At 47.2% G+C, this 19,224-nt stretch overlaps 1 protein-coding gene across 3 annotated transcripts in view; it reads left to right on the top strand.

The window, feature by feature from the left end:
• CACNA1A (calcium voltage-gated channel subunit alpha1 A) overlaps window positions 1–19,224 on the top strand; it is a 236,061-nt gene that overhangs the window by 98,658 nt on the left and 118,179 nt on the right. For all 3 annotated transcript variants that reach the window (XM_065874591.1, XM_065874592.1, XM_065874589.1), the window contains exons 4-5: window positions 13,330–13,421; window positions 16,181–16,333. In XM_065874591.1, the coding sequence (XP_065730663.1) occupies window positions 13,330–13,421; window positions 16,181–16,333 (245 nt within the window). The remainder of the gene's footprint in view (window positions 1–13,329; window positions 13,422–16,180; window positions 16,334–19,224) is intronic.

Genomic DNA, 19,224 nt, shown 5'->3' with positions numbered 1-19,224 from the left:
TATACTTCAATAAAACTAATAATAATAACCAAAACCAAAAATAACACAGCAACCCCAAGAGGAAAGCAGGCAAAAAATGTGATCAGACAGGTTAGGGAAGAGAAGACATGGTACTCAAAATCACTTGTAATCAGAAAGATGAAAATGAGAACAGTGAGTATCTCTGCATGCCTCTTAGAGTGGAAAAAATTCGAAAGGTGGTTAAGTCAAGGGTTAGTGGGATTTGGGGACAGGGGAAGATCCTCCCCACTCATGGGGGCGTGGCCACTCTGGAGGGTCATCGTCAGTGCCTAGTCCAGTTAAGTCCAGACCCACCAACAGTTATGCTCCCAGCCACCCATCTCAGGGAGACTTCCACCGGGTCTGTAAGGATTGAGTATGGGCATATTCACTCCATCGCCATCTGTGGAAGAGGATCTGGAGGCCGCCTGGTGTCTGTCCCTGGGGGATGGGGAGGTGGGATGTGGCGGCTGCACCTAGGGAGCCTGGGGACCAGTGAGAGCCCCAGAATGCACGTCTGCTCTTCTGTTTTCACTGGCTGAAGACAGAGAACAACAGAATATTCCTAACTGCATTGCCATTCGTGTAAATTTAAAATACATGCACTCAAAATAAAACACGTTTTACAAGAATGCACTCCAATAAGACAAAATTAGACATATCAGTCTCAGGGAAATGTCTCAGGGAAAAACAATGAAAGTAGAATATGGAGATACAAAGGAATGAATGATGAATGAAGGAACGAACAAACAAGAGAGGGGTATTGCACAGGCCAAGGGCGAAGCTATGCCATGAACTGAAAAAGCGATTATCTCAACTCTGCAATTCAGGGTTTAAAAAAGGAATTTTAGAAATAGTTTTCCCAAGAGAAGCTAAAATCTAGGTGATACAAGAATGAACTTGAAGAAGATTTGAAAAATCTATGAATGGTAAGAATATACACTGTACGGGCAGTAGTTATGCTCCTAAATACTCATCTCAGGAAGATTGGACCCAGATCTATGAGGGCAGGTGCTTCTGTACGGGCAGTAGTTATGCTCCTAAATACTCATCTCAGGAAGATTGGACCCAGATCTATGAGGGCAGGTGCTTCTGTATGGGCAGTAGTTATGCTCCTAAATACTCATCTCAGGAAGATTGGACCCAGATCTATGAGGGCAGGTGCTTCTGTACGGGCAGTAGTTATGCTCCTAAATACTCATCTCAGGAAGATTGGACCCAGATCTATGAGGGCAGGTGCTTCTGTACGGGCAGTAGTTATGCTCCTAAATACTCATCTCAGGAAGATTGGACCCAGATCTATGAGGGCAGGTGCTTCTGTACGGGCAGTAGTTATGCTCCTAAATACTCATCTCAGGAAGATTGGACCCAGATCTATGAGGGCAGGTGCTTCTGTACGGGCAGTAGTTATGCTCCTAAATACTCATCTCAGGAAGATTGGACCCAGATCTATGAGGGCAGGTGCTTCTGTACGGGCAGTAGTTATGCTCCTAAATACTCATCTCAGGAAGATTGGACCCAGATCTATGAGGGCAGGTGCTTCTGTACGGGCAGTAGTTATGCTCCTAAATACTCATCTCAGGAAGATTGGACCCAGATCTATGAGGGCAGGTGCTTCTGTATGGGCAGTAGTTATGCTCCTAAATACTCATCTCAGGAAGATTGGACCCAGATCTATGAGGGCAGGTGCTTCTGTACGGGCAGGAGTTATGCTCCTAAATACTCATCTCAGGAAGATTGGACCCAGATCTATGAGGGCAGGTGCTTCTGTACGGGCAGTAGTTATGCTCCTAAATACTCATCTCAGGAAGATTGGACCCAGATCTATGAGGGCAGGTGCTTCTGTACGGGCAGTAGTTATGCTCCTAAATACTCATCTCAGGAAGATTGGACCCAGATCTATGAGGGCAGGTGCTTCTGTACGGGCAGGAGTTATGCTCCTAAATACTCATCTCAGGAAGATTGGACCCAGATCTATGAGGGCAGGTGCTTCTGTACGGGCAGTAGTTATGCTCCTAAATACTCATCTCAGGAAGATTGGACCCAGATCTATGAGGGCAGGTGCTTCTGTACGGGCAGTAGTTATGCTCCTAAATACTCATCTCAGGAAGATTGGACCCAGATCTATGAGGGCAGGTGCTTCTGTACGGGCAGTAGTTATGCTCCTAAATACTCATCTCAGGAAGATTGGACCCAGATCTATGAGGGCAGGTGCTTCTGTACGGGCAGTAGTTATGCTCCTAAATACTCATCTCAGGAAGATTGGACCCAGATCTATGAGGGCAGGTGCTTCTGTACGGGCAGTAGTTATGCTCCTAAATACTCATCTCAGGAAGATTGGACCCAGATCTATGAGGGCAGGTGCTTCTGTACGGGCAGTAGTTATGCTCCTAAATACTCATCTCAGGAAGATTGGACCCAGATCTATGAGGGCAGGTGCTTCTGTATGGGCAGTAGTTATGCTCCTAAATACTCATCTCAGGAAGATTGGACCCAGATCTATGAGGGCAGGTGCTTCTGTATGGGCAGTAGTTATGCTCCTAAATACTCATCTCAGGAAGATTGGACCCAGATCTATGAGGGCAGGTGCTTCTGTACGGGCAGTAGTTATGCTCCTAAATACTCATCTCAGGAAGATTGGACCCAGATCTATGAGGGCAGGTGCTTCTGTACGGGCAGTAGTTATGCTCCTAAATACTCATCTCAGGAAGATTGGACCCAGATCTATGAGGGCAGGTGCTTCTGTACGGGCAGTAGTTATGCTCCTAAATACTCATCTCAGGAAGATTGGACCCAGATCTATGAGGGCAGGTGCTTCTGTACGGGCAGTAGTTATGCTCCTAAATACTCATCTCAGGAAGATTGGACCCAGATCTATGAGGGCAGGTGCTTCTGTATGGGCAGTAGTTATGCTCCTAAATACTCATCTCAGGAAGATTGGACCCAGATCTATGAGGGCAGGTGCTTCTGTACGGGCAGTAGTTATGCTCCTAAATACTCATCTCAGGAAGATTGGACCCAGATCTATGAGGGCAGGTGCTTCTGTACGGGCAGTAGTTATGCTCCTAAATACTCATCTCAGGAAGATTGGACCCAGATCTATGAGGGCAGGTGCTTCTGTACGGGCAGTAGTTATGCTCCTAAATACTCATCTCAGGAAGATTGGACCCAGATCTATGAGGGCAGGTGCTTCTGTACGGGCAGTAGTTATGCTCCTAAATACTCATCTCAGGAAGATTGGACCCAGATCTATGAGGGCAGGTGCTTCTGTACGGGCAGTAGTTATGCTCCTAAATACTCATCTCAGGAAGATTGGACCCAGATCTATGAGGGCAGGTGCTTCTGTATGGGCAGTAGTTATGCTCCTAAATACTCATCTCAGGAAGATTGGACCCAGATCTATGAGGGCAGGTGCTTCTGTATGGGCAGTAGTTATGCTCCTAAATACTCATCTCAGGAAGATTAGACCCAGATCTATGAGGGCAGGTGCTTCTGTATGGGCAGTAGTTATGCTCCTAAATACTCATCTCAGGAAGATTGGACCCAGATCTATGAGGGCAGGTGCTTCTTTTTTTAATTAAAAAAGAATTCTTTTATAGAAGTATAGTTGATGTACAGTGTTGTGTTAGTTTCAGGGGGACAGTAAAGTGAATCAGTTATACACATATATGTATGTATATACATTCTTACATATATATATACACACACACACATATGTATTCTTTTTCAGATTCTTTTCCCTTATAGGTTATTAAAAAACATTGAGTGTCGTTCCCTGTGCTATACTGTAGGTCCTTGTTGTTTATCTATTTTATATATATAGTGTGTATATGTTAATCCCAAACTCCTAATATATCCTTCTCCTTCCTTTCCCCTTTGGTAACCGTAAGTTTGTTTTCTATGTCTGTGGATCTATTTATGATTTGTAAATAAGTTTATTTGTATCATTTTTTAGATTCCATATATAAGTGATATAATGTCATATGCTATCTGTCTTTCTCTGTCTGGCTTACTCCAGTTAGTGTGATAATCTCTGGATCCATCCACGTTGCTGCAAATGGCATTATTTCATTCTTTTTTTTATGGCTGAGTAATATTCCATTGTATATATATTCCACATCTTCTTAATCCATGCATCTGTCGACGGACATTTAGGTTGCTTCCATGTCTTGGCTATGGTAAATAGTGTGGGCAGGTGCTTCTTCTAACCAGAGGTCAGGGGTTTGACGACATCCCCCCTCCTCTCCCCTGCTTTCCAACCACGCTAACGTCTCCTTCTCATTCTCCTGTCCCCTGCCCCTCCCTCTCATCTGGTAACTTCACTCTTCACCGTAAGGTCTCTCCAGCCCCAGGGCCTTTGCACATGTTCCCCTCCTCACCCACCTGGCACATAGTAGTTGCTCCTCTCCAAATATTTATTGACATTCTGATTTCCAGCCAGCTAGAGAAAAATCTAGCTCCTTCTTACGCTTAAGTTAGTGGAGGTATAAAATTGGCTGAGGTCCCAGGAGAGGGTAAGTGGGTGTGGTGGAGTTAACCAGGGGCAGCAGTCTGGGGCTCTCGCTGGGCCCTAGGCTCCCTAGGTGTAGCAAAGCCAGACTCAGGATACAGGCACCACATGTTAGCTGTGTGACTGTAGGCAAGTAGTTAACCCCTCAGTGTCTCGGTTCCCCTGTCAATGAACTGAGTGTAGAGCATTCACCTGGTAAAGATGCTGAGGCATAAAATGGGACCTCAGTATGTAAGGCCATTCGCATATACCTGGCAAAGAGAATAAACTCAGTGAATGTTGGTTCCTTGATCAGTCAGTTCTGGTATAACTTAGGGGCAAGTAACAAAATAAAAATTTAAATGATGATGATAGCAAACATTTATATAGAACTGACTAAATTCCAAGCACAGTACTAAGCAGGGAAGTACTATGATCATCCCCATTCTACAGCTCAGGAAACTGAGGCACAGAGAAGTTGAGTATCTTGCCCAAGGCCACACAGCTAGTGATTGGCAGAACTGGGATTGGAACCAGGGCTGTCTGGCTCTTAACTGCTAGGAAGAGTGTTTGTTATCCACATTACAAGAAGTCTGCAGGCTGGGAGCTTGGTTGCAGTGTTGGTTCTGCAGCTCAGCAGTGTCTCCAAGGAATCCTTTCCATCTTTCCACTCTGCCATCTTCAGTGTAAGGACTTTTCTTGGTAACCTTTACTACTCACAGTTCCAAGATGTCTACCCAGCCATCCTGTGTAGGCACAAAGGCATCTGGCCAAAGAAGAGGAAGGGCTGTCTCCTGCCCTGTGACTCTTCTCAAAGAAGAGAAACTCTTTCCCAGAAGCACCCAGCAGACTTTCACTCAGATCCTGTTAAGCATAAGACTGGGTCATGTGACCCGTGTTCACATTGCAAGGAATCCTGGGAGAAAGAGACTCTTGGGTATTTTCTGCCTCTTTGATGGAAGGTGGGCTCCATTAGCAAGGGACGGGGCGGGATTGTCTATCGAGTAGACAACCATCTGTGTCTTCCCTGATTTTTTCCTAATTTAAGACAAGTCCTGTCATCTACACAGCCTTCCATCTCTTCTGGAATATAGTCTATTAGTTATCACTATGCTTTCCTACATTTCACTTCGTTATTTATTCATTCATTCATTCAACAAACATTTATTGAGCACCTACTCTATACTAGGCACAGTTTTAGGTCCTGGGGATACAGCTGTGAGCAAAACAGATGAAAATTCCTGCCCTAGTGGGGGTACATGCTAGAGGATGGATTAAACACCATCCAATGGAACTTTCTACAATGATGGAAATGTTCTTTGTATGGGACTGTCCACATGTGGCTGTGAAGCACTTAAAAGTCGACTGAGGAACTGAAGTTCTCATTTAATTTAAATTAAATTAATAATATATTTAAATAGTTATGTGTAAGTGTGACTGAGGAACTGAATGTCTAATTTAGTTATAAATGTATATTTAAATAACTATATGTAGCTAATGGTTACTGTATCAGGCAGCATGGCTCTAAAGGCCAAGGGATACATCATCGACTTTTCTCTCTTGACACATAAACATACTCAGTTCTCTTCCACCCTGAAAAGACTCTCTTCTCATACCCAGGCTCTTGTTTCCAGTTCCTCTCCTCTTGTTCTCTCCAGCCATCAACCATGGCGAGACTCCCCAGTGTGTAATGGATGCTTTTCATCCCTTGCATCTTACTCATTTCTGTGCTGCCCTGAAGACAAATGACCTCTCCTTTCTCGAAACGCTTTTGAACTCGACCCTCAGAGATGACACTCTTCTGCCAGGTCTCCTCCTGCCTCTGTGACTTCTCCCTCTTTTTCACCAATATCTTTCCTCTACTTGTCTCTCTCTTTTTTTTTTTTTTTTTTTGCCCCTCCCCAACATTCCATTGGGGATTCTTGGCTTTTTTCATTTTAGCTATCTACCCTGGGATATCTGGTCTACCAGATATCATTTATCTATCTACCCTGGGATATCTAGTCTACCAGATATCACATTCTTACTTGACCCTCGACCACTCCTGACGCATTCACCAAATATGCATTGAGTACCTGCTGCGTCATGAAAGGTGCTGCAGGTACTACCAAAAAAAAGTCTCTGCACAGTCGTAGAGAACAAACGTATGGACACCAAGGGAGTGGGATGAATTGGGAGATTGGGGTTGACATATATACACTAATATGTATAAAATAGATAACTAATGAGAACCTGCTGTATAGCACAGGGAACTCCACTTTGCTCTACAGTAGAAACGAACACAACATTGTAAAACAACGATACCCCAATAAAAAAATGTCTCTGACCTCCTGGAGCTGATATTCCAGAAGAGGAGGTGAATAATATATACAACTTAATAAACAATATAATTCCAGAGAGTGAAGGTTCTCTTTATCTGGAGGGGACATGGAGATCCTCTCTGAGAAGAAAAATTTGAGCTGCAATCTGAAGGATATGAAGAGGGCCAGCTAAGAAAAGAGGGAGAGAGTTGAGGGGGTGGAGCAAGTGTTTGAAGTAGAAGAGATGGCCAACATATCATTCCCATGGTGGAAAGGAGGTTTTCCCATTGGAAGAACAGAAAGCCAAAGTGCTTGAAGTATAGCACAGAGCAGTCAGTGGGAGTAACGTCACACAAGGTCTTATGGTCACGCTACAGTTTGGATTTTATTCTAAGCCTGATAGAAGCCACTGGAAGGTCTTAATGAGGGAATTACAGAAAACTGGCTTCCCAAACTTAACATGTCCACCATCCAGCTCTTGACCTTCCTCCAAACCACCCCCTTCCTCCATCATCCCCATCTCAGTTGACAGCTCCATCCTTCAGGTAGCCCAGTCTTAATCCCTCTCTCCCACCACATGCTCCATGCTCCATCCCTCCATCCTTCCCTGGTGGCTGCCGTATTGTTCTCCATAGGGCTTCACGCTATCTGACATACCGTGTATTTTCCCATTGTCACTTTTTTTTTAATTTTAATTTTTTTTTACATCTTTATTGGAGTATAATTGCTTTACAATGGTGTGTTAGTTTCTGCTGTATAACAAAGTGAATCAGTTATACATATACATACGTTCCCAGAGATAAACCCACGCACGTACGGTCACTTTATCTTTGATAAAGGAGGCAGGAATGTACAGTGGAGAAAGGACAGCCTCTTCAATAAGTGGTGCTGGGAAAACTGGAAAGGTACACGTAAAAGTATGAGGTTAGATCACTCCCTAACACCATACACAAAAATAAGCTCAAAATGGATTAAAGGCCTAAATGGAAGGCCAGAAACTATCAAACTCTTAGGGGAAAACATAGGCAGAACACTCTATGACATAAATCACAGCAAGATCCTTTCTGACTCATTGTCACTTTGTTCATGGTGGCATCCTCAGGTCCTACCTGAGTGGCTGGTGCATAGCAGGTACTCAATAAATCCTGGTTGTATAAATGGACCACTTGGTGTTCCAGTCATAATCAGAAAGCCATTCTTCCCTTCCCTTTCTTTCCCACCATTGCCCCCACCCCATCCAACAAGCCATGTGAGGTAGAAAACTGGGGTTCAGGAGTCCTGGGGTCGTGGGTTCACATTCTTACTTGGTGGTGTGGACCTCCATGCATTTGTAACTTATCTGGGCTTCAGTTTCCTCCTCTGTAAAATGGGACTCATCCTGCTGACTGCTGGGATGCAGGGAGGACTTGATGAGCCCAGGCAAGTTTCCTGGTGCACAGCAGTCAATGGCAGCTATATATAAATTGGGGCCTCCTTTGTACTCCCACTGCCTTTGTCCTAGTTCTAGCCCTCATTACGCTGGTCGACTCTTGTGGCTGCCTCCTAATTCCTCCCTCCATCACCACCAATCTGTCCTTTCAGCTGTCAGGCTTGTCTTCCTCACGCCAACCCTAATCACATCCCTCCCCTGCTCCAAAACCTTACATGACCCTACTGTCCACACGACAAGACCCACCTTCTCTGCCTCCCGTTTTCCCCTACCACGTATCCTGAGGAAAGCCTTCTGCCTCTGTAGGACATTCTTGGCCTAAGAAGTCTTCCTCCTCCTCCTGTTCTCCTCCTAAATCCTTGTCATCCATCCAGGGAGGGGATCGGGAGATAGTACACCTTGGGTGCCAGCTAAGATTGCACTGGGCAGGAGGGAGGTTGGATTGTCTGCATTTCAGAGGCTCAGAGAAGTTAGGGCAAAGGCTATGTAACGAGAAAATTCAGGGTCAGGGTTTAACTCCAGGTCTAAGATTTTGTAACATTTTGTGCTGTGCTGCCTCTTCAGACTTGGGCTCCAAAATCATGCTGTCCCCAGCCCTCCTGTCTGTATTCATTTCCCCCTCGTTCCTGCCTCCTACAGCCCTGGAGCCATAAGGACTTGAATCTCTCACCCACTTACTGTATGGTCATCTAAGGGCAGAGCTGAGTTCATCTCAGCTTTATCCTTGTGTCCAGTATGACCGGGTCTAAACCCATCATCTCCCACCTGGACCAGGGCCATCACCTCCCCACTAGTCTCCCAGCTTCTGGCCTTGACCCCCAGAGGGGTCTTTTTTTTTTTTTTTTTTTTTTTTTTTTTCAGTACGTGGGCCTCTCACTGTCGTGGCCTCTCCCGTTGCGGAGCACAGGCTCCGGACGCACAGGCTCAGCGGCCATGGCTCACGGACCCAGCCACTCCGCAGCATGTGGGATCTTCCCGGACCAGGGCATGAACCCGTGTCCCCTGCATCGGCAGGCGGACTCTCAACCACTGCGCCACCAGGGAAGCCCCGGGGTCTTATTTTAATACAAGTCAGATCATGTCTCTTCAGTGCTCAGAACCCTCCATGGCTCCTACTTCACTCGGAGCAAAAGCCAAAGTCCTCACCGTGGCCCACAAGGCCCCGCGCCATCTGCCGCATCACCCCCCAGGCCTCATCTCCTCCCACTCTCACCCTGGCTTACTCAGTTCCAGCCACACTAGCGTCCTTGCTGTTCCTCACATGTACCTTTGCACTGACTGTCCCTCTGCCTAGAGTTTTCCTCTGACATATTCCTGTGGCTCACGTCACATCTTTATCCCACTGACTCTTTCTCCATAACTGAGCTGTGTGGTCCATTCACCACTGGCCACGTGCGGCCATTGAGCACCTGAGCTGAGATGTGCCATAAGTGTAGAATATGCACCAAGATTTCAAAGACATGCTCCGAAGGAAAGAATGGATAAAATGTCTTGAGAATAATCTTTCCTATTGATTGCCTGTTGAAATGATGCTTCTGACACACCAGGTTAAAGAAACTACATTTATTAAAGTTAATTTTACCTGTTTCTTTTGACTCTTAATGTGGCTACTGGAAAATTTTTCATTTCACACGTGGCTCTTCTTGTTTTTTCCTTGTTTTGTTTTCCTTTTTTCTATTCTGTGTTTAATTGAAGTATAGTTGATTTACAATATTGTGTTAATTTCTGCTATACAGCAAAGTGATTCACTTATACATATATATATCCTCTTTTTTTATATTCTTTTCCATTATGGTTTGTCATAGGATATTGAATATAGTTCTCCGTGCTGTACAGTAGGACCTTGTTGTTCATCCATTCTATATATAAAAGCTTACATCTGCTAACCCCAGCCTCCCACTCCATCCCTCCCTCAACCCCCTCCCCCTTGGCAACCACCAGTCTGTTCTCTATGTCCAACACATGGCTCTTCTTAAAGTTCTACTGGGCAATGCTAGTCTGAACATCCTTAGCTCTGAACTACTTCCCTGCCAGGCAGGAAGAGCAGTTGGCCTTTACCAATTGATATGTGTGTCATCACTCCCCTCACCCTGCCCCACGCTACCAGTGCACCCCCTTCTCTGCACTGCTTTTCTCCCTTGTACTCATCACCCTGACATCTGGCATATTTACTGCGTTTATTCTCAGCCTCCCCCATGCAAACAGGGATTCCTATGACTCGTGTCCCCAGGACCTAGACAGGGCCTGACACGTTGTAGGTGCCCAGTTAATGTTTGTGAAGTGAGTGAATGAAAACTCCACAAATGCTTGTCATTTTACTGTGCATGCCCTCACCAATGGCTTTTATCTGCCAAGAAGGAAGAAAGTGAAATAGACTGGTGATCTATAGGATGGAGTTTTAGGAATGCCAGTGAATATCGGAAAGTTGAGAGAGGAGAAGAAAAATAGAATTAAATGAATGAAAAGTTCTTTGGGGTTGCGTGGCATGGCCCCCACCTATACTTCAGCTTCGTGGCACCACCCAAATCCCCACCATGCACCATCTCATTCTTTGAATTTGCCAAGCTCCTTCCCACCCCAGGCTCTTCGTCTCTGCCATTCCGTCAGCCTGGAAAGTTCTTCCCCCACGGACCAGATTCCTCCTCCTCTCCCATGAGCCCTCAGCTTGAGACGGGGTCCTCCCTGGGTCCCAGACGAGTTAACACTACCTGCTGTGTGCCCTCAGAGCTGTTGTTTTCCCCTGCTCTCTCTAAGAATGCATGACACCCGTGACGGATTCATTCTCTGTGTGCCTTTTTTGGTTAAACATTTTTCTCCCACATCAGCTCCGTGGGGCAAGGAGGACCTCAGGTATTGCTTTGCCCAGCACACAGGGCGTGTTCAGATATGCATTTGTTGATGGTGGAAAAGGAGGTCAGCCCAACCTAATAGACCCGTCTCTGCTCTAGGAATAGTTGGGAATATCCCTGTCTTAGTCTGGTGTGCCTCCATGTTGACCGTGAAACAAGGATTCAGGTGCAAGTACTTCATCTGGGAAGTGACTCCAGAAGTGTGGGTGGGGGGCAAGGGTGGGGAGACAAGGAAGAATGAAGGGTCAAGCAGGTTACCCGCTGCAGGCAGCTGGGCTCAGCCTCTCTGGGAGCCTGTGTAGAACTCACAACTCAGAGGATCTGGGAGGAGGGGCAAGGGAGCTGGGGAATTCATCCACCTACTCCCAGCAGTCTTTGGTGGAGGGCTGCTCTCACAGGGGAATTCACTCCCTGGGCCTGTCTCAGCTTCAAAGAAAGTCCTGAGGCAAAGGCGTGCCAATATTGGTTATTTACAGATGCAGATACTGGTTGTCTCAAAGACAAAGAGACGTACTATATATAAAATAGATAATCACCAGAGACCTACTGTATAGCACAGGGAACTCTACTCAATATTCTATAATAATCTATATGAGAAAAGAATCTGAAAAAGAATGGACGTATGTATATGTATAACTGAATCACTTTGCTGTACACCTGAAGCTAACACAACATTGAAAATCAACTATACTCCAATGTAAAATAAAAATTAAATTAAAAAAAAGACAAAGATGGGACTTCCCTGGTGGCGCAGTGGTTAAGAATCCGCCTGCCAATGCAGGGGACACAGGTTCGAGGCCTGGTCCGAGAAGATCCCACATGCCACAGAGCAGCCAAGCCCACGTGCCACAACTACTGAGCCTGCACTCTAGAGCCCGCGAGCCACAACTACTGAGCCCGCATGCCACAACTACTGAGCCCATGTGCCGCAACTACTGAAGCCCGCACGCCTAGAGCCCACGCTCCACAACAAGAGAAGCCACCGCAAGGAGAAGCCCGCGCACCGCAACAAGGAGTAGCCCCTGCTCACCGCAACTAGAGAAAGCCCACACACAGCAACGAAGACCCAATGCAGCCAAAAATAAATAAATAAATAAATTTATTTTTTAAAAAGACAAAGAGATGTAGATACTGGGTATTCACAGATGCAGATATGGTTGTTCAAAGTAAAAGTCATAAGATCCAGATCCCTGGACAAAACTGAAGACACCCCCAAATTATTTGCGTTGTCTCCCTCCTCTTAACCACAGAGCCCTCTGTTTTTCAGCATTTCTTGCCCATCATGTGAGGCTCCAACAACAGCGTCTTCTGTGGCATAGTCCCATGGTGGTTCCTACTACATTTCTTATTCAGGAAACGCGTCTGGGGGTTCCTTGGGTTGAGGAGGGTCTCTGGGACCCCTTTTCTCACCAGCAATACTTTTTACAAATGAGGTCTTAGGATGGGGTCTTTACGGGGGGGGGGGGCTTTCTAAGGGAGGGTCCTCTCACCTATCACTGTGATTATTACTCACCTGTATTTGCAGGAGTGACTTTTTGCCCTGAGGTTCGGGGTCTGTAGCCCCCTTCTGGAGCTGATGTCAGCTGGTCCGCCCCAGCAGGGCTACACCCATTGTTTGGGTTGTTTGAGTAGCTTAGTACATTTCCTGTGTTCTGGGCACAATGCCAAACACTTCACATGTATCAATTCATTTAATCCTCACACCCCTTTGATGTGTAGGTACTGTTGTGATCCCTGTTATACAAAAGGGGGAACTGAGGCATGGAGAGGGGAAGTAACTTGCTCAAGGTCACCCAACTGGGAAGTGGCAGAGCTGAGATTTGAACCCATGCTGGCTGGGATCTTAACACTAAACTGCTTTCTTGCCAGTTGGTAAAGAGACCTGAGCCCCAAAGGATCTGCCACTCCCCCTGGTCCTTCCCCCAGGGCCTCCCAGGCTCCCCAGGATCCATCCTGATTGTGAGTTGCAAAATACACTGAAAGTCACCCCGACCAGGTGCCACAGGAAGCTTCTGTTCTTCTCAGCCGAATGTTTACTGAGTATCATCAACCATACACCTATTTGGGGTCTTCGTAAATCATCTTTTATCCTGTGAAGCAGGTACTATTAACACTGTTTTACAGGTGACAAAACTGAAGCCCAGCCATGTCAAGTCACCTGCCTGTGGTCACCCAGCCAATACACCACGACATCGAACCCCCGCCCACCTGTCTGACCCTGAAACCCACCTTCTGCTTTCTGTTCTGGCTTCTTTCTTCCAGCATCTTGGCAACAGTTGGGACGGAGTTTGACCTAAGAACGCTGAGGGCAGTTCGAGTGCTGCGGCCGCTCAAGCTGGTGTCTGGAATCCCAAGTGCGTGAGTTTCCAACCGTGACCAGGGGTCTGCTCAGGGGTCCCGCGAGCCCTTGGTTTCCGCTCTGCATAGCGTGTCACAGGAACCCTTGGGTGCTTCCCCAGCCTGGGTCAGGGCAGCCTCCACTTTGGGGAAGTCCCTCAGGGGACTCCCCACCAGGCTGCAGGTCTGGATGAGCTCCTGAAAGCCAGCCGGGAGCCTCACCCATCACCACAGCACCCATTTATTGAGCGTTTCTCTATCAGGAGCCATGGTAAGCGCCACCCAGGTCCTCATACTCACAACCCTGTGAAGTCGATAATGCTGATATCTCCATTTTACAGATGGGGAAACTGAAGCTCAGGGCGGCTGAATAATTTGAGCAAAGTCACGTGGCTGAGAATGGCAGAATTAGGAGTTAGCCAGTCTGCCCCCAAGCCTGGTAATACTGGTGGCAATGACCGTTACCATTCATTGAGTGCCTCCTGTGTACTGGGCACAGCAGAAAGAGCTTTTTGTGTATTATCTTAGTTCATCCTCACCATCACCCAGTGAACCCATTTTACAGATGAAAAGGCGGAGGCTCAGAAAGGTCAAATGACTCACCTGAGTTCTTAAAGCTTGACAGCAACGAGCTCCAAAATCTATACTCGTTCCATGCTATTTTCTCATCCTCCAGGGACGCTTCTACTCCAGATCGTTTGGGGGTGGCTGCACTATACAGGGTCAGGGTCAGGATCAGGTTCAGCTGGAAAAAAACAAAAGAAAAACAAAGCAAAACAGGGCTAAACTTTTTCTGTCCTACTGCCTCAGTAGTAGTAGTAGTAATAATAATAATTCCTATTTTTTAACATCGTTATTGGAGTATCATTGCTTTACAATGTTGTGTTAGTTTCTGCTGTATAACAAAGTGAATCAGCTATACGCATACATATATCCCCTCCCTCCTGCGTCTCCCTCCCACCCTCCCTATCCTTCCCCTCTAGGTGGTCACAAAGCACCGAGCTGATCTCCCTGTGCTCTTATTTTTTATTTATAAGCACTGAAGTAGGTTCTGTTATTACCACCAGTTTACGTTTCATTAACTTCGTTCTTCAGGTTCATTGCCATCCAGATTTAAAGAGTAAGATTTTCCACATAACCACCAGCAGGGTCTTTTTGTTAGAAAGAAGGCACTTCTACTCCAGTGTCTGCAAGATTCCAGTGGGTGCCTACGTCGTATTAAATCAAGGGCCATCCCAAAGCTAATACTAATAAGAATTTTTGTTTAATGACCACCTATGATGTGCCAGGGACTTTGCTAGGTATGAACCTTCTCATTTAATCCTGAGAGGGAGGTGCTATTCTAATCCCCATTTACAGACGAAGAAACCAAGGTTCAGAATGGGAACTTCCCTAGAAGCAGATTTAGATAGGTGTTCAGATGCACTTGCTTTATTGGGGAAGTGCTGTCAGGAGAGGGAGAATGAGGGTTGTCAGGAGAGGGAGAATGAGGGCAGCAGGACGGGGTAGCAGAAGAATCTGAACAAGGATGCAGGGAGCTCTCCCAGATCCTGCAGGGAGCTCTGGAGTGTGAATAGCGTCAGAGTTGTTTCACTTGAGGCAACAGGCTGGTCTTTTGTACTCCTGTGGTCAGTTATTGGGGGTGGGAGGTGGGGAAGCGATAGCCTCCCAGGTGAGGAGCTTTTGATAACCAAGGGCGATACTATGAAAAGAGGAGCATCTGGGAGCCGTTAGCAGCAAATGCCCACAGCAGCTGGAGGGAGGGTCCACCATCTGGCCTGGATATCAACTTCAGACAGTGTCCAGAGCCTTAGCCACTCGGCCACGTGCATCACTCACCCTTACATCTTGGACCCCTTGGAGTAGCATAGTCCCCCTGTGGTCTCCACCCATCAGGAGGTGCTAATCGTGGGCCATGGGAAGTTCTTCTCATCAAGAAGCAAGACCCAAGCTATATGTTTGAATCCTCATTTTAACCATAGACTTTCCTAAACATACAGAACAGTGGTTACAAACAGAGGATTTGACATCATTCCGACCTGGATTCAAATCCTGGCCCTGTTATTTATCAATGCCCTAAGGTGAATCATGACATCCGCTGAGCTTTGCTTCCCACCTCTGTAAAATGGGGATAATTTTACACGTGAGCCTGCCTCATGGGGTTGTTGCTAAAAGCCAATGAAATAATGTCTGGTTTCTCAGGGTTGAAACTAGGACATTGACTGCTTTCCCAGGCAGAGCTGCGACTAGCGTATATGGCGCCTTTGTATGAATTAGGAAAAGACGCCCTCTCTTGGTGGAAAGAAGTTAGAAAAAGTCACCCCGCTCTGGGTGGAAGCCACCGGACACCCAAGAACGGGGCTCAGAAAGCCATGAATTTCCACCTCTTTCTTGCCCAAAATGTCATCAACTGGGACAGCCTATGTCCAATACTTTAAAAAATATTTTAAAGATAAAAAGTGGGGAATTCCCTGGCGGTCCAGTGGTTAGGACTCCGAGCTTTCACTGCTATAGTCCCGGGTTCAGTCCCTTCTTGGGGAACTAAGATCCCACAAGCCGCACGGTGCGGCCAAAAAAAAAAAAAGTACTCTAAAATATTAGGAGGAATTGTTCCTATTATTATAACAGGCAGCCTCTGTGTCTTCCATCTATCTTCCCTATCACCCAGTCCCCAGCCTCCTGCATGCTCTGGGTTCCCTCAGGAGGCATCTTGGGGGTGGGATTTGGGGGTGCCTTCTCATGGGCCTGTGGGGCCTCTCTCTGTGTGTTTCCCCAGGTTTACAAGTCGTCCTGAAGTCGATCATGAAGGCAATGATCCCCCTGCTGCAGATCGGCCTTCTCCTATTTTTTGCAATCCTTATTTTTGCAATCATAGGGTTAGAATTTTATATGGGAAAATTTCATACCACCTGCTTTGAAGAGGGCACAGGTAGGTCCGAGCAGCAGCATATTTTTTTCCCAACCTTCCTCCCCTTTCTTTTCTCCCTTAGGGATAAGCTCCTGCAAGGGATCTACAGGGGTTTGCTTCTTTCTCCTGGAAGCTGGGAGAACCTCCTCCCGAAAGCACTGCAGGCAAGGCAGGGGGTGAAACAGTCCCCGAGATCTTAGTTGTTACTGGGGCATTGCATTGGGGTCCCCGAGAAGCTATCTCGGGGTGAGTGGTTTATTTGGGAAGTGATCCCAGGAAGCACCATCAGAGGCGTGGAGAAGTGAGACAGGGAAGGGAAAACATCTAGTAAAGGGGGTGTTATCAAGTAGGTTACCATCTTGGGCAACCAGACCTCAGTTCCATTGGGCACCTCGGGGAAACAACGTACGTCACACTCAGAGCCATCCCACACATGGGGCGAGGGAGCTGGCTACTTATCCACCAAATTCTGTCCGACATTGGCAAGGACTGCCCCCTGGGAGGGCATTAAGGCCCTGGCACTGCTGGCTGCCCTGACACTGGGCTGGAGCACGTATCAAAGGTGTTTTCGGTGGGAGCATGTAGGGGCAAATGACAGCAGAATATAGGCGCAGTGCCCACAGCCTCTGCCTAATTACCTTGCAGTGACCCCAGACCCTAACGCATGCTGAGTTCTAAAGCCTTCTTACCCTGGAGGAGAGAGTCGAGGATGGCTCCTGGTCTCCCCCTGAATGTGCCATAAAGACATCCCGCTGGGAGTCTTGGCATCAGCCAGTCAGAACCAGAGCGCAAGCAGGATCTTGGCTCATCCGCTCCCGGCACTATGCCAGTGTCAACCCCTTAGCTGCTGGATCAAGAAAGCGGGGTGGGCGCAGGAGAAAATCCAGGAGGGCCAGGAGGCACAGCCCTGGTGCTCATCTCTGAATCAGCAGTGGGGCAACGTGGTTGTACAATGCTATCCACACATTCAACGACCCAACAGCTTCCAGATACATCTTTGATTAAATCCCCTGCTATCCAAGCCTAGCTACTTGCTGTCTGACCAAGAACCAAATGAAATCAAATAGGAGGGAAGCCTGTATTTCAATATTTGGACCACGGGCCGTCTCACTGTGGACCGGCTGAATGACAGCGCTAGTCGTGCGTCAAAGAAACCGTGAATTGAGACAGTTAAAGCCCAAAGGGGAGCCCGTTGGGAAGGGAAAGAGATTTCAGGCCTGTCTTATTAGGAAGAAGATTCTGACCGGGAGTGGTTTCCCATCCACCTTCTCTTCCCGATGACCCCTGGGTAGCAGAGCCCTCTCCGCCAGACCTCCCAGAGGGCAGCAAAACCCAGTAAGGAAGGTTTATTTGAGATGCTTTTATTGCCTCCTTTTTCTTGCTCCTCCCGTCTCCTTCTCTCCTGGGCTTGTGAAGTTTGCTCAATATGGGATGTCCTAATTATTTCTTTCCCCGATGAAGAAGGTGTTAATTGAGGCAGAGCTATTTCTGCTCCTGGCCTCGTCACCCAGGCAGAAATGCTAGAGGGAGAGATACAGGGCAGGGCCCCTCGGAAAAATCAGCCGAAGATAGAGAAACCAGGATTCCTGGATCCTAGGTTTCTTGCTGTTGTTGTTGTTGTTTTCTCTCTCTCTCTCTCTCTCCCTCCAGCAAAGGGGACAGAGGACTGGCTTGAGTCTGAATTGAGGTTTTAAGGGGACAGATGTGGGTGGGGCAACCGGAGGGTGGGAGGCCTTGATTTAGGGAGGATGACTGAAAAGCTCGCAATTAAAAATATAAGGCATGTGAGTAAGAGACAGATATAAACAGACACCCAGGCAGCAGGTTAATTTTAAAATATATTTATAATCAAATTCCTCAGACTCTCTGGATGGTTGCTTTTCTAGAAGCAGCCCTCAGAGTGTTTCGTGATGAGGGGGCAGGTGGGGGGTTGGGGGGAGCGGGTCGCAATCAAGAACACCACTAGGCAAGGCTGCTAAAGACAGACAGGTTTTCTCTTGCAGACAGGTTCTCCTTATCATCAGGAACCCGGTTCCTGTGTGCCCAGCACCGCACTAAACACCCAGAGAAATGCCAAGGAAAAGTGGAAGCGTCCTCCTTTCTAAGAGCTTCCAAAATAGTTTGAGGAAACAAGACCCCTTGTCTGCAACGAGTCCATAGCAATACACGTTGATGCTGCTTTTGTCTCCTCACCAAATGTGAACATTCGGGAGCTATTGTAGCCCTGAGGAAAGAAAGGGACCAGTGTTCACTAGGCTAACCCCGGGGGCGGGTGGCGGGGGCGGGGGGGGGGGGTGCACATTGGTGGATAGGTATTGAGCCAGACTTGGACACAAGGTGGAAATGGAGAAGGTTTTGGACAGAGGTGACCTTCCCAACAAACAATGGTTCTCATTCATTACAGGAGCCCATGGAATTTTCCCCCTTGCCATGAGCCTTATGTTTAAAAGATTTTGCCTTCCAATCTGTATTCATTAAATAATAACCCCTGTACCAAATCTGGCCTGAGTGGGGAAGGGGTTTCCCACAACTTAAAATAGTGGCTGATGTGTCATCGCTTCTTGAATAGTAGGTGTCCCTTCTGAGGTGGTAAATGTCATTTTGCATGACCTAGAGTCTCTATTGAACCGGAGTTTCAAAGGCCAATAAGATTCATGCATTCTATGTTGGTTTATTTCACTCTGTTGCTTACCAAGTGGAGGTTAAGAATGGGCTGCAGGGCTTCCCTGGTGGCGCAGTGGTTGAGAGTCCGCCTGCCGATGCAGGGGATGAGGGTTCGCGCCCCGGTGTGGGAAGATCCCACATGCTGTGGAGCGGCTGGGCCCGTGAGCTATGGCTGCTGAGCCTGCGCATCCGGAGCCTGTGCTCCGCAGCGGGAGAGGCCACAACAGTGAGAGGCCCGCGTACCGCAA

Source organism: Phocoena phocoena, chromosome 3 (genome assembly GCF_963924675.1).
Source record: "Phocoena phocoena chromosome 3, mPhoPho1.1, whole genome shotgun sequence".
Taxonomy (NCBI): domain Eukaryota; kingdom Metazoa; phylum Chordata; class Mammalia; order Artiodactyla; family Phocoenidae; genus Phocoena; species Phocoena phocoena.
Note: the sequence above shows the minus strand (reverse complement) of the source record. Positions and strands in the feature narration are given on the sequence as shown.